The sequence below is a fragment of the Limulus polyphemus genome, unplaced genomic scaffold, assembly GCF_000517525.1.
Source record: "Limulus polyphemus unplaced genomic scaffold, Limulus_polyphemus-2.1.2 Scaffold7924, whole genome shotgun sequence".
NCBI lineage: Eukaryota > Metazoa > Arthropoda > Merostomata > Xiphosura > Limulidae > Limulus > Limulus polyphemus.
In genome coordinates, this window is record NW_013673534.1 from 7,412 (window position 1) to 22,107 (window position 14,696).

Below are 14,696 nucleotides of genomic sequence, written 5' to 3' on the forward strand. Positions count from 1 at the left end.
TTTTTCCTGGAGCTTTCAGATACCTATACGCATGTTTTAAGACCAAAACTTGGTTGTTATGGAAAAAGTCCGGGTTGGCCATATTTTGTATCAATTTCTACTGGACTATGGTTTATAATGCAATATAATAATGTATTTATGTATTATAACATAATTTATTTAGTAATAAAACGCATATGCTCAGCTGATCCATTTAATTTAAGACTGCCATATTTTGAGCTGACCATAAATAACGTGTATGATTAATGATTTTGACAATATTTTATATTATTTACCAATGGTCCCTTATTATATTTATTTCCTGGATCATCATATATAGAACCGCTACCAGGTGCTAAACCTGTTCGTTTTCTAAATTGTTTTACTTTGTGTCGCCCTAGAAAATCTCTATACCAGATAGTTTTTATTTTCCTGCATCAACTTCAAGTTCAGTTAATCCTGAAATTATGTTGTGGTAACGAGATTAGAACATTTCTGGGATTACGATATGAAATGAAACAGTAGATTAAAATGGCTGAATTGTTGCTGGATTCAGATATCAGATTGTGGGTTTTTTTACCAATAGTTATACTAACATTTCTAATAGGAATTGTTCGACATTATGTTTCAATTCTTATTTCATCTACAAAGAAAATTGAATTGCAGCAAGTTCAAGACAGGTGTTTTATTTTATCACTATTAATCATAAGTTTTAATATTCTGTTATTGGCACTCCCTTGATACTGTGTTACTGTTAGTATTAGTGTTACTACATTATTATAGTACATTAGTAGTAGTAGGTTACTTTCTAGTGTGTTACTAATACTAGTGTTGGCTAATAACTGAAGGCTGTCAATCTGTGAAGCAAAAAAGTACATTTTTTACTCTTTGACGTATGGTTTTCTACTGTCTATGTACTACCAGTAACCTAAAATCTTTAGGTGTTTGAATAATGTGACATTTAAGTTTTTAAGGGACCTTTTGGTTCATCTAGGCCAGTGGTTCTCAAACTTCTTTCACTGATGACACCTTAACCCACTTCCCTCAAGTTAATTTGTGTGACACCCCTGCTGCCACATGCAATATATTTTGTAGTTTTCCATAATTTTAGCTGAAGATTAATTCTTCCTTGTCAAAGTTTATATTTGTGTTCTACCATTCTTCCCATTAAATATGAAAAAAGATGATGCATCAACACTATCAGTTACCTTTACAATCTTAAATACCTCAATCAGATCCCCTCTAACTCTTCTTTTTTCAAGAGAAAACAATTTCAGAGATCTAAACCTAATGTAATGAAGCTCTGTCATAGTGAATCTTTATTATCAGTGGAGTGCCTCAGAAGTTAAGTCTTTGGGCCTGGATTTTTCTAATATAAATGAATAATATTGATAGGGGAATAATTAGTAAAGTTTGTTGATGAAATTAAACTCGGGTATTTCTAACAGTATTGAGGATGTTGAAGTGTTACAGAATGACTTGAATCAATCAGTAAGTAGGACAAAAATTTTCTGAATGACTTTCAATCATTGTATGTTTAAGGTAAGGGATCTGTATGAATTAAACCTTATAACCCAAGCACTTTCGAAAGGTGGACCTTTCATTGTCAGGAGCAAACTGAAAAAGAAAGGTCCACATTTTGAAAGTACTTGGGATAAAGGGTTTTTATTCATTTCTATTAAGACTTCTTGAACATATGTTTTTTTCTAACATCATGAACATTTAATATGTAGTAGATGGGAACTTGGCATAGTCATGGATAAGTCACTTAATCTATTGAAGTGGTGTTTTGTTGCTAGTAGTTAAGTAAGTAGAATTTTAGGATGTTTTTTAAACATTAATTACAAATGACTAAATAAGCCTCTTCATACATTTTTTGGTCACCTTATTTAAGAATGGATATTGACGTTTAGACCAATCAATGTATGTACTATTCTTGACAATTCACATAAGCCTTTTGGTGTTATTTAATAGCCAATCAGTGCATTTATGTCAGAACGTTTTACAGGAGACCTGCTAAAAATCTACAATAATAATTAATAATTTTTAGTCATAATTATGATTAACAGACAAACACAAAAAGCTATTGTGAACACTCTGCTTTAGGTCATCATTTGAGTATCCCTGCTGTTAGTAGTGTTTTGGTCCTTGTGTACTGACCTTGACCTTTTAAACATGTTTTTGACCCTTGTACTGTTCTTGACCTTCTTCACAGTTCACATAAACTTAAAAAATTGTTGTGTAAAATGTTATTTTTGAGCTGAAAAACATTCCTTGATTTATCTTGATAACCCTGTTGAACGACATATAGTAAATTCAGTTTCTAATATGGTAAATATTCACATATATAGCTATTGTCATGCAGTGCTTCCCTCTATATGCAAAATTGTTTTTTGCATGACACAAGCCTTGCACTCCCACATACCCATGATGATCCTGGTTCAACTGCATCTCGCATGCTAATCATCGTGCAACAACCCTCCACCAATAGAACTATCACTTCTCGTTAGACAGTACTATGGTGAAGGTGTGTTTGATTGTGCTCTTGTCATGTGTTTTTGTTTTAATTTTTTTCATACGAATTGGAAAGATCATATATTTCTTTTAGTATTGTTTTATTTTTTAAAGTTTTCAGTGATAAATTACCTTGGTTATTCTTATTTTTTATTTGCAAACTTTTCGAATTTTCTTCATTTTATGATGAATACCAAAGTTAATGTTACTACTTTGGAGGTTCTACCACCTACTATCATCATAATTACACAGTTTTATCTCTTTCCCTGATTTCTTACAATCCTGTTCCTTCCTTATTACATGACACCCCTTCCTCCCAGTATTTTGTTTCCTGATGTCGAGGCTCATGCTGAGCAGTTTGCCTTGGCATCAGGCAGATTACATTTTCCTTGATTCTCAGCAGTTAGAATTACTACTGCCAATATGGGAGGCTGACCCTGACAATCCTGTCCGGTTATCCCAGGCCCAGTTTTTCCACCTTCATCTTACCCTAACGACTTTTCTGTGGTACTTCTCTGCCATGCATCTTCTTTCTGAAGCACTCCACCAATCTTCTGAGGGATCTTCAAGGGATACCTTCTCTCTCCTTACTTCTGTGTTGGCATGACTGCCCTTCTTGACTCTGTCTTTTCACAGTTAGTTTCTTTGCTATTGAGATATTCTGGAGAGAGACTTACCTTCGGGACTTGCGGATGGCTCCTTTTCTCCAACAGTCCATTTTGGGGAATATTCCTGAAACATTTGAATCATGTGTGGCATTCGTGAGGCAACATTTGACCCTTTTGTTCTTTATTGCTTGTTTGTCTCACCCTAGGCCCTTGTACTCCTCTATTCCTGTTTCACATCTGACACCCTCCCATCCTTTAGCTGTTCCCCCCACTAGGGATTCCACATTTTGTCGTGTTTATTGATGCAGGTGTCATAGTCATCAGCAGTACCTGTGGGTTCCAGTTTAGTGGGGGCTTGTTTGACTGATTTTGTTCCTCTCTGCCAGGAATTTGCTTCCAATCATTGGGTTCTTCGGTCTTGTCATAAATTTTTTTTCCCCACACCTAATTGTCTCCTGTACCCTTATCCTTTCCATTACCTTGGGATCCTACTACCAATCAATGTCTGTCAGAAAAAGTATAGACTCTTCTACCAAGGTAGATGTCTCGATTGACTAACTACATATTTGTATTTCTCCTCGGTGCAGATGCTATCTTTAGTTTTTCCATCATGGGTTTGTGTACCTGTTTTGCACCTTGCCCTTTGGGCTTTCTTCAGCTATGTATGTCTTTTGTCGGGTGGTCAAAGCTTTTGCCTGACTTGTGCATGCTTGGGGGTTGTGCATACACTACTACATGGACAACTGGCTTCTGTTAGCTCATTCAGAAATAGTCTTTACATCACATTCACCTCCTTTTGTCAGAAGCTGCTCAAGTGGGTAGGATTATCAAGTTGAATAAGTCTTTCCTGTCCCCGACCCAATATCTTGTCCACTTTGGGATATTTTTCAACTCCCACCTCAGTTGGGCCCAACCTTTTCCTCTTTAACTCCATTTGATGGATCTTTCAGTTCTCAATGCCCTCACTGCTCCCTAGGTTCTATCACTTTTGTGGATGTGGGCTTCTCTGGAATCACTTGTCCCCTTGGATCGGGCACATACGCATTCCCTTTAGTGGACTCTACATGACCAATGGAATCTTGCTCGGGATTCCTTAGATTCTGCTATTACCCTTTCTTTTTTCCCTCATTGAAGATCTGTGTTGATGGTTGAACAAGGACTACACATCATTGGGTGTACTGCTTCTTCCACTTTGACCGGATTTGCATCTCTTCATTGATGCTTCCCTACAAGGTTGGGGGTGTGAGTCGATCAGCAGGAGGTTTCTGGACAGTGGTCTATGATTGAGTGATCTTACCATATTTTCCCTTGGAGCTTCTGGTGGTACAAAGAGCTTTAGATCACTTTTTTCCATAGTCAGGAATTGAATTGTCATGATCCATTCCAACAATTCTACAGCAGTAACTTGTATCAACCACCAAGGTTGCACCTGTTCTTGCTCCCTTTGTGTTGGACTTTGGATCTACATTTTTTGGGCCCACATGCTTGGCATAAGTCTCCTAGCATGTCGTGTTCTGGGTGCTTTCAACCTCATGGTGATTTGTCTTTCCAGACCAGATAAAATTTATCCCAGGTTTCATCATGTTTCCAGTGGCTATGCTCACAGTGGGATAGTCCTCAGCTAGATGTATTTGCTGCTTTCATTAATTCCAAGTTACCTTTTCTTTGGCCTCCAGTTCCCCATCCATAAGCCCTAGCTGTTGATGCTTCACACTGGCCAGGACAACCCTGGTTTCCTCGATTACTTCAACTTTGTTCTGCCCCTCTGTTGCCTCTTCGTCTCATTCCATCTCTTCTAAGTCTACCTCAGATATTGGTATTTCATCCTTGCCTTCCTACCCTCCATCTTCATGCCTGACATTTATCAGGTCCTTGGCAAGGTGATCTGGATTGTCTTGTTGGGTCGCTTCAGTTTTAGCTCATTCCATTTGCCCTTCCTCAGTGGTGGTTTAACAACATAAGTGGAATGTCTTCCACCTTTAGTTTTTGAGTCAGGGTTTTTTCCCTTCTCAACCCACCATTCTCTTATTACAGATTTCCTCACATAGCTGTTTGATCATTGGACTTCAGTCTCGTCTATTGCTGGATATCAAGCAGCCTTATCCCACACCTTCCATTTTTCCCAGTACCATTTTGTGTTTACCTCCCCTACCCTCTCCTTTTTGTTGCATTCCTTCTGAATTTGTAGGACTCCTTGTCAAGTGGTCCTTCTGGATTGGGATGACAATGTGGTTCTTCACTGTTTTACTCCATTTGAACCTTTGTCCTCTTGTTTCACTTGTCCCTTAAGACCTGTTTCCTACTCCTATTAGCCTGTGGGCATCATCAGTCTGATATATTTGCCATCAATGTCTCATGCACTCTGTACCATTCCATATATGTTCTTCTTTATCTGAATCGATCTTTCTGGCTCAAAACTTTAGCAGCTCCCTTTGTTTTATCAAGTGTTTTATCCCCCTTTGTTCTTCTAGTGGAGTGTGGGAGTCCTTGTCACTTTCAAGTTCCGAGCTTCTGGGGTGGTGGACCATGAAGGTATCCTCCTGAATATAATCTAATGCTAATATATAAATACAGAACATTCATTAAGTTGAGAGTAGGGCAGTGGTGTTCTGCTGGTATAAATGACACTTGTTCTCCATTCCTGTGCTCCATCTCCGTATGGTGGGCTCCAAGGGTTGATGTTGTGCCCAGCTTCTGTGGCTATCCAGAGGGTGCAGTTGTGTATCATTTATAGAGGCAGTCCACTTTGTGCGATGGTACCCGTAAGTTAGCGATGCACTCCAATGCTGTACAGTCCTGTTTAAGGAGACAATGCTGCTTTGGAGTTGATCCACCACATTGCAGTTCACCCATTCGATTGGGATTCCTCATCCTACCATCACATGGATGTCAGTTCCTAGTAACTGGTTTTGGATTTTGAGCAGAACCAATCACCATAAATCCTTACACATGTGTAGCCTGTATTTTTCCTATTCCTCACTCAATTTGCCTCATGATCACAAAAAGGGATAATGTTCAAGGAGGCAACAGTTCTCCTTCTGGCACTCCAACTCAAGAAGCTTTTGCAGCCTGAGGTTGTGGTTGCCCTGTGGAGTGCCTATTTGATTGAGTATGATTTGACCTCCCACAGGGGCACATCTCTTACTGCTGTCATTTGGATGTTAGGTTCCTGAATCTCTGGTTAGTTGTGAATTGTGCATGTGTGCCCATTTCACAGATCAGTTTGCATGGTATATTCTTCCACTGAACTTGAAGTAAAGACAGTGTGGACCCTCCTTCTACCACGTATCGGACATTATACTTTAGATTCCGCTTGGTTTTGGACTGGTGTTAACCTGCTGTGTATGGTCCTTCGAACCCTATCCACTTTACACCTACCATCTGTAGAGGATTCATATACAGCCTCTCTTCAACAGGATTGGGATTATGGTATAATATGCTTTGGATTTCAATCCAACCATCTTCTCTCCCTTTTGGTTGTGCTCCTCCACTTTTTCTGCCAGTGTTTGTGACAACTCTTTCCACACTGGGTGAAGAGTATACATGATACAGGAGTGGTGTGGTCTCCCACGTATGATTCTATATTAAGAGGATCATCGGTATAAGGTGTTCTTCAGGTGCTTTTGAAAGATGTTTCTTCCCTTGGACCAGTTCCTCCAGCTGTTTTCTCTTAAACTCGAAGTGATAATTTGGTAGAATTCAAATAGAGGGAGTCACGTGTGTGGGGAGGGTTTGTCGCATGATGATTTACATGCAAGATGTAGTTGAACGAAAAATAACTGTGGGGTATGGGGGAGTGCAAGGCTCGTGGCATGCAAAAAAAGGTCTTGCATACAGAGGGCAGCACTGAATGAAAATATATATATGTAAGAGGAGGTAAGTACTTCTCAGAAATCTATTTTTAATATAGGAAAATTATAACTTTACTTTACTGTAAGAAGTAGGACCACAACAACTGACAATATAAAGTATTTATTAATATACTGTAGTAAATGTTTGTAGTCCTTACCGAATATAAATATCACTTCATTTGTTTTATGTATTAGAAACTTTAAAATCTGTGTCCAGTACAGTTTGCTTTTTTTGGTGGTATAGATTTAAAGTTGGTCTATTGGATGACAGCCAGACTTAATGATACTTCATTGAAAACAGCTTACACACTATGTATAGATACTTGTGCCATTAGGATTTTAGAACATAATGTTTTTATGATATTAAGAATTAAAGTATTTATTGTTTGATCCCAATTGACCTGAATTATATAAAGTAGTAGTAGTATAATATTGAACTAGTATAAAATCAAACTTGTTGTATGTATATATATTTAGTTACTCAAGTTTTTTATCAGTTATTGAACAGTAAAGTGTTGTGTAGCAGGTGCATCACTACATACCAAGCAGTTTCATGACTCGGGCTACTACTGAAAATAATAAAAATGTAATATAGTTTATATAAGATAGGTTGGGAGGTACTGTACGTCTGTGGTACAGGTCTCTTGGGCTAGTGGCCAACGACTCTCTTGCTCTGTAGTTTACTGAAAATCAGAATTATTGTTCAGAGAGTTTCAGCTTTTTTTATGCTTATTCAGATTTTTGTTATTTTGTAGTCAAGCTCTTATACGAAGTCGAATGCTGCGGGAAAATGGGAAATATATACCTAAACAGGTAGGAAATGAGGTTCAAACACAAGTAAAGGTAATAGTTTTATAGATGGTTTACAAAATAACTTATAATACTGTAAAAGATGTAGCTTAATATGATTAAAGAATGATCAATTTTAACACAAAAAGTGCAAAATAAAATATTTTGTTTAGGATTTTTATTTCCTCATTGTTTATAAAGTTCTGATTGAAGTTAGCAACCTTCTGGACTTAAAGGTAGATTTACACAGCTAAAATTTTATTTCTAATATTGTTACGTAAAGAGGTTCTTATTGTTGGACTGCCAAGAGGTTCTTATTGTTGGACTGCCAAGAGGTTCTTATGTTCGACTGCACTTCTGATCAGAGCAAGCTACCTACTTTGAGTGAAAGTAAAAATCAACCTTATAATGACAAAGGTTAATTAAATACATTTTTCTTATGTTTAGATTGTAATGTATTATTTCATCAGTTGGGTAACCTTGCCATTAACAATGTTTTCACCCAGAAAAAGAAACACTGCTACTGCTTAATGAGACCTATTGACCTTCTCGTATTTTTCTTGTTTTTCAAGAACATCATTATAAATATTTATAAGTTTTGTTGTTTCCTATGTATACACATACATTGACATTTTCTTCATAAATCAGAAATCACGAAATTGTTTCGTTTGTATCTTCTGTGATTATTTCATATCAGAAATTCACTTTTTTTAAACAAATGTTGCTTACATGAATAGGCCTTTCTCATGAGGAAACACTTCTTCAACAATGAAGAAAGTGGTTATTTCAAGACTGTTAAGCGAGCTCCTGCCATGCAGAACCCGATGACCGATCCTTCCATGATGACAGACATGTTGAAAGGAAATCTAACCAATGTATTACCTATGATACTTGTGGGTGGATGGATTAACTGGACTTTTTCAGGATTTGTGACCAGTAAGAACTTCACATTTATATTGGTTATCTTTTCTACTTGTTAGATCCAAACACTTAATTCTGTGACATTAATGTTAAAAGGCCTTACTTGTTAGATCCAAACACTTAATTCTGTGACATTAATGTTAAAAGGCTTTACTTGTTAGATCCAAACACTTAATTCTGTGACATTAATGTTAAAAGGCTTTACTTGTTAGATCCAAACACTTAATTCTGTGACATTAATGTTAAAAGCCCTGACTTCTTATTTCTGTGACATTAATATTACAATTGTTAATTAATTTTTTATATTTTCCACTAAAGCTAAGGTGCCATTTCCACTGACACTGAGGTTCAAACCGATGTTACAACGAGGTATAGAACTTTCATCCCTTGATGCTTCATGGTAAGTTAAAGTTTACATTAGTTGATGTTAAAGTTTACATTAGTTGATGTTAAAGTTTACATTAGTTGATGTTAAAGTTTACATTAGTTAATGCTAAAGTTTACATTAGTTGATGTTAAAGTATACATTAGTTGATGTTAACGTTTACATTAGTTAATGTTAACGATTACATTAGTTAATGTTAACATTTACATTAGTTAATGTTAACGTTTACATTAGTTAATGTTAACGTTTACATTAGTTAATGTTAAAGTATACATTAGTTAATGTTAAAGTATACATTAGTTGATGTTAAAGTATACATTAGTTAATGTTAACGTTTACATTAGTTGATGTTAAAGTATACATTAGTTGATGTTAAAGTATACATTAGTTAATGTTAACGTTTACATTAGTTAATGTTAAAGTTTACATTAGTTAATGTTAACGTTTACATTAGTTAATGTTAACGTTTACATTAGTTAATGTTAACGTTTACATTAGTTAATGTTAAAGTATACATTAGTTAATGTTAAAGTATACATTAGTTGATGTTAAAGTTTACCTTAGTTGATGTTAAAGTTTACCTCTGTTAATATTAAAGTTTACATTGGTTGATGTTAAATTAGTTAATATTGAAGTAGATGTTTACATTAGTTGATGTTAAAGTTTACCTTAGTTGATGTTATAGTTTACCTCAGTTAATATTAAAGTTTACATTAGTTGATGTTAAAGTTTACATTAGTTGATGTTAAAGTTTACATTAGATGATGTTAAAGTTTACATTAGTTGATGATAAAGTTTACCTTAGTGGTAAACTTTAACATCAACTAATGTAAACATCTACTTCAATATTAACTAATTTAACATCAACTAATGTAAACTTTAATATTAACTGAGGTAAACTATAACATCAACTAATGTAAACTTTAACATCAACTAAGGTAAACTTTAACATTTACTAAGGTAAACTTTAACATTTACTAAGGTAAACTTTAACATTAAACTTTAACATTAACTAAGGTAAACTTTAACATTAACTAACATTAGTTGATGTTAAAGTTTACCTCAGTTAATGTTAAAGTTTACCTTAGTTAATGTTAAATTTTACCTTAGTTAATGTTAAATTTTACCTTAGTTGATGTTAAAGTTTACCTCAGTTAATATTAAAGTTTACCTTAGTTGATGTTAAAGTAGTTAATTTTTGCTAGGATTTTATAATGATAAAATAACTTTTCAGGTACACATTTCTTGCTTAACGTTATTTATCAACAATACCCCCACCCCACCCACCCACACACACACCTGTATTGTACAGTCTAGTAGTGACTCGTGGAGGATGTGTTAAAGAATCAGTCAAATAATTTGTGGAGTTTCAAAATGCTAAATGTAATGTGATGTTTTTGATTTTCATACTTGGGAGTTGAAGATATTAACGTTCACTTTATCTGTTCCTCCAGTCATTTACACATAACGTAGTTTTTTGGAAAGTCTCGTAAAGTTGGCAAGAACTATGTCATGCTACTTATATTTCATCCTTTGTTGTTACTACTGTTAGATTAGTTTAAAATAGACTCCAGCTCCCACAGAAGAAACTGGAGTAGAATGACGTTATTTCTTTATCATCTTGGTAAAAGATTCCAGCACCTGCAGGAGAAAACTGGAGAAGAAGGATGTTACTTTTCTATTTTGGTCCGGTTTTGTTTTTAATTTTCTATTAATAAAATAACTCGGGCATTAATATTCTTTAGGATGACTAAACACTGACTCAGGCGTTAATATTCTTTAGGATGACTAAACACTGACTCAGTTAATATTTTTTAGGATGACTAAACACTGACTCGGGCGTTAATATTCTTTAGGATGACTAAACACTGACTCGGGCGTTAATATTCTTTAGGATGACTAAACAATGACTCAGTTAATATTTTTAGGATGACTAAACACTGACTCAGGCATTAATATTCTTGATGACTAAACACTGACTCGGGCGTTAATATTCTTTAGGATGACTAAACACTGACTCGGGCGTTAATATTCTTTAGGATGACTAAACACTGACTCGGGCATTAATATTCTTTAGGATGACTAAACACTGACTCGGGCATCACTGGCCAGTATTTAGCTATCTATGTTTACTTAGCGGTGGGTTTATTTTGAAATATGTTATATTGGTGGATTATTTATGACATTCTTGGCATCACTGGCCAGTATTTAGCTATCTATGTTTACTTAGTGGTGGGTTTATTTTGAAATATGTTCTATTATTTTTGGACAAAGCCGATGATTCATTTTTCCTTCACTCTTATGTTTATATTTTAGGGTCAGTTCTGCATCCTGGTATTTCTTAAATGTCTTTGGACTGAGGAGCATATACACACTAGTTCTAGGAGAAAATAATGGTAAGTACATGGACTTGGAGAAGAAACAAAATATAATCTTAGAAGGTGCTGAAAAATATTTTAAACTCTAATCTTGTTTAACAGCGTCATCATGCATTTGATTGTAAAATGATTTATGGATATATAAAATGAAGGACTACATTTTCAAAAGGACAAGCTCTGGATTATTAATTTTATTGTTTGTTAGAATGTTTATTATAGGGTTGTGACTATTCTTTAGCCCTATCGAGACGGGTCTTCCTATGGTCAGGGATCAAAGGGCATGTCATTACGTTTGTAGACTTACATTCAAAATGTTATTGATCTACTATTTTATGAATGTATGCCAGTAAGTTTAGTATCACATTGTAGATTATAATTCAAATTTTGATATTATACATTAGTTAATCTCTTAATTTAAAAGTAAATATTTAAAATATTTGTGTCACGTGGTATGTTGAATGCAGCTTTGGTTCAAAATAGATGTTTGTGATGTCCAACTTAAAGTCTTAGTTTCTTACGATTGAGGAACTCAAATTACCAATATTAACAAACTAGGATATAAAGTAACAATCTTGTATCTTTTATATTTGCTGAGATGTAGCTGGATTTAGTGAATGAAACACAGTGGCCCCACCCATCCATTTGTATTTTTTGGAAATGTTTACATACCCCCTACTTCTGTCTCTGACGTGTAAATAACCAATCAAAAGCTCAGAATGTCCCCCACATGGTTCTCTGAGCTTCTGTAAAGTATTTAAATGGGAAACCCCCCTTTTTTTCATGGTAGTAAGGTAAGACATTATTGAGCTCAAAAAATCAAATGTTTTAGACCCAAATACAGCTTAGTTACTAAACTTGGATAAATTATATGGTATCGATATAGTAATTGATGACTTTTTGTTATTTTGAAGTACATCTATGGTGCTCATAAAAACCAACAGTTATCATATCTATGGTGCTCATAAAAACCAACAGTTATCATATATCTGGTGCTCATAAAAACCAACAGTTATCATATCTATGGTGCTCATAAAAACCAACAGTTATCATATCTATGGTGCTCATAAAAACCAACAGTTATCATATCTATGGTGCTCATAAAAACCAACATTTATCATATCTATGGTGCTCATAAAAACCAACAGTTATCACATCTATCAGTTTAAGGTCAAATAAGCTACTTCTTCATTGGTTTTGTTCTACCATTAATAGAATTGGTCAACACTTTAGCTTAGTATTAGGTATATAGTTGAGTGTCTGTGTTATTACACAGGTGCTGGATTAGTGACTAGAGGATCTTGACTTAATTTGAAATGTGATAAAAGAAGAATAGGGTTTCTTCTAATGACTGGATGATTTTGGTTATTGTTTGAGTTAGTAGATATGATTTTTCACCTTAGCTGCCGACCAGACAAGAGCTATGCAAGATCAGATGTCAGGAGCTGCCATGGCAATGCCACCTGATCCCAAACAGGCCTTCAAGGTGATGTTTCTTTCTTTACATAACTCGAAGAACACTGTTGTGTTGTCTTACTACTGATTAACTGTATATGTTAGTATTTAAAGTGTGTGTGTGTTTATACTAGCTATCAGTCAACTTATCATATAAACAACTGACAATGTATGCTGCTACATATTAACTAGATTCTTTTGGTTCATAAACTTTGTTAAAAATAACATTTGCTGTTTTGTTCCAAAATGTTCTACACTTACTTTCACAAAACTTTCAAAATTACATAAACTTTTGATGTAATGTATACAACAAACAATTCATGATTTTCTGATATTTTAATAATTTTAGTTGTAATAAGGAAAACAAGCATGAGAGATGAAGTTGCTGCAACAAGTATATAAGATCATCTGTGTAACTGAACAATGAAGGATATAGATAAAATATCAGATGTTTGACATAAATCAGTAAATGATGTAAGAACCTTGTAGTACTTGACTCAGGCTCATGTTTCAGGTCGAGTGTTAAACACTAGAGATAGTTCTGTGTTGTGTAAGAACCCTGTAGTACTTGACTCAGGCTCATGTTTCAGGTTGAGTGTTAGACACTAGAGATAGTTCTGTGTTGTGTAAGGACCCTGTAGTACTGTAGGACTTGACTCAGGCTCATGTTTCAGGTCGAGTGTCAGACACTAGAGACAGTTCTATGTTGTGTAAGAACTCTGTAGTACTTGACTCAGGCTCATGTTTCAGGTCGAGTATTATACACTAGAGACAGTTCTGTGTTGTGTAAGAACTCTGTTGTACTGTAGGACTTGACAGAGGGTGTCATATTTTAGGTTGAGTGTTAAACACTAGAGACAGTTCTATGTTGTGTAAGAAATCTGTTGTACTGTAGGACTTGACAGAGGGTCATATTTTAGGTTGAGTGTTAGACACTAGAGACAGTTCTGTTTTGTGTAAGAATTCTGTTGTACTGTAGGACTTGACAGAGGGTCATATTTTAAGTTGAATGCTAGACACTAGAGATAGTTCTGTGTTGTGTAAAAACCCTGCAGTACTGTAGTACTTGACTCAGGCTCATGTTTCAGGTCGAGTATTAGACACTAGAGACAATTCTTTGTTGTGTAAGAAATCTGTTGTACTGTAGGACTTGACAGAGGGTGTCATATTTTAGGTTGAGTGTTAAACACTAGAGAGAGCCCTGTATAATTTTTCTTCCATTCAAGGCTGAGTGGGAAGCACTGGAGATCTGTGAGCATCAGTGGACCCTGGACAATGTAGAGAATGAAGTCTGTGGCCTTTCAGTTCAACAAGATGTAGTAGATTAAAAGTTATTTATTTAAGTTAAAAATATAACAAGTTCTTTAGTGATGGTCATGGTAAACATTTATATATGTTTGTGTGTAGTTTAAAGTTTAAATCTATATGATAATTTCTTGTTTAAAATATAGGTAAGTATTCCAATTTAAAAACAATACCCCGTCAGTAATATGTTTTACAGCATATTGTCGTAGAAAAACAATACCCCGTCAGCAATATGTTTTACAGTGTATTGTCGTAGAAAAACACCTGACTGGGGTATTGTTTTTCTACGACAATACGCTGTAAAACATATTACTGACGGGGTACTATGACAATACGCTGTAAAACATATTAAAGATATTTTTTGAGAAAATATCATGTGAATGCAGTTATGTAAACCGTAACATTTGAAAATATAGTTATTATCATTCATATTATTTGTTTTCTGATATATAGAACATATTAGTATCTGCACACTTTCATTATATGTTTTCTGTGTATTCACGGTGTCTCTCAA

General features: G+C 34.9%; 1 protein-coding gene across 1 annotated transcript; it reads left to right on the plus strand.

Moving 5' to 3' along the window:
- The first annotated feature begins 372 nt into the window (after positions 1–372).
- Positions 373–14,443, plus strand: LOC106474973 (ER membrane protein complex subunit 3-like). The gene is made up of 7 exons (XM_013935671.2): positions 373–659; positions 7,708–7,765; positions 8,479–8,677; positions 8,981–9,062; positions 11,364–11,443; positions 12,826–12,908; positions 14,104–14,443. The coding sequence occupies exons 1-7, from the start codon at positions 511–513 to the stop codon at positions 14,203–14,205; spliced, it is 753 nt and encodes a 250-aa protein (XP_013791125.1). The 5' UTR covers positions 373–510; the 3' UTR covers positions 14,206–14,443.
- The last annotated feature ends 253 nt before the right edge of the window (positions 14,444–14,696 follow it).

Bases quoted from the DNA above. Each gene is read 5' to 3' on its own strand.
- LOC106474973 (XM_013935671.2), top strand. From the start codon at position 511: ATGGCTGAATTGTTGCTGGATTCAGATATCAGATTGTGGGTTTTTTTA. The intron at 660-7,707 runs GTGTTTTATTTT...GTTATTTTGTAG, and splicing joins TTGCAGCAAGTTCAAGACAG to TCAAGCTCTTATACGAAGTC. The intron at 9,063-11,363 runs GTAAGTTAAAGT...TTTATATTTTAG, and splicing joins TCATCCCTTGATGCTTCATG to GGTCAGTTCTGCATCCTGGT.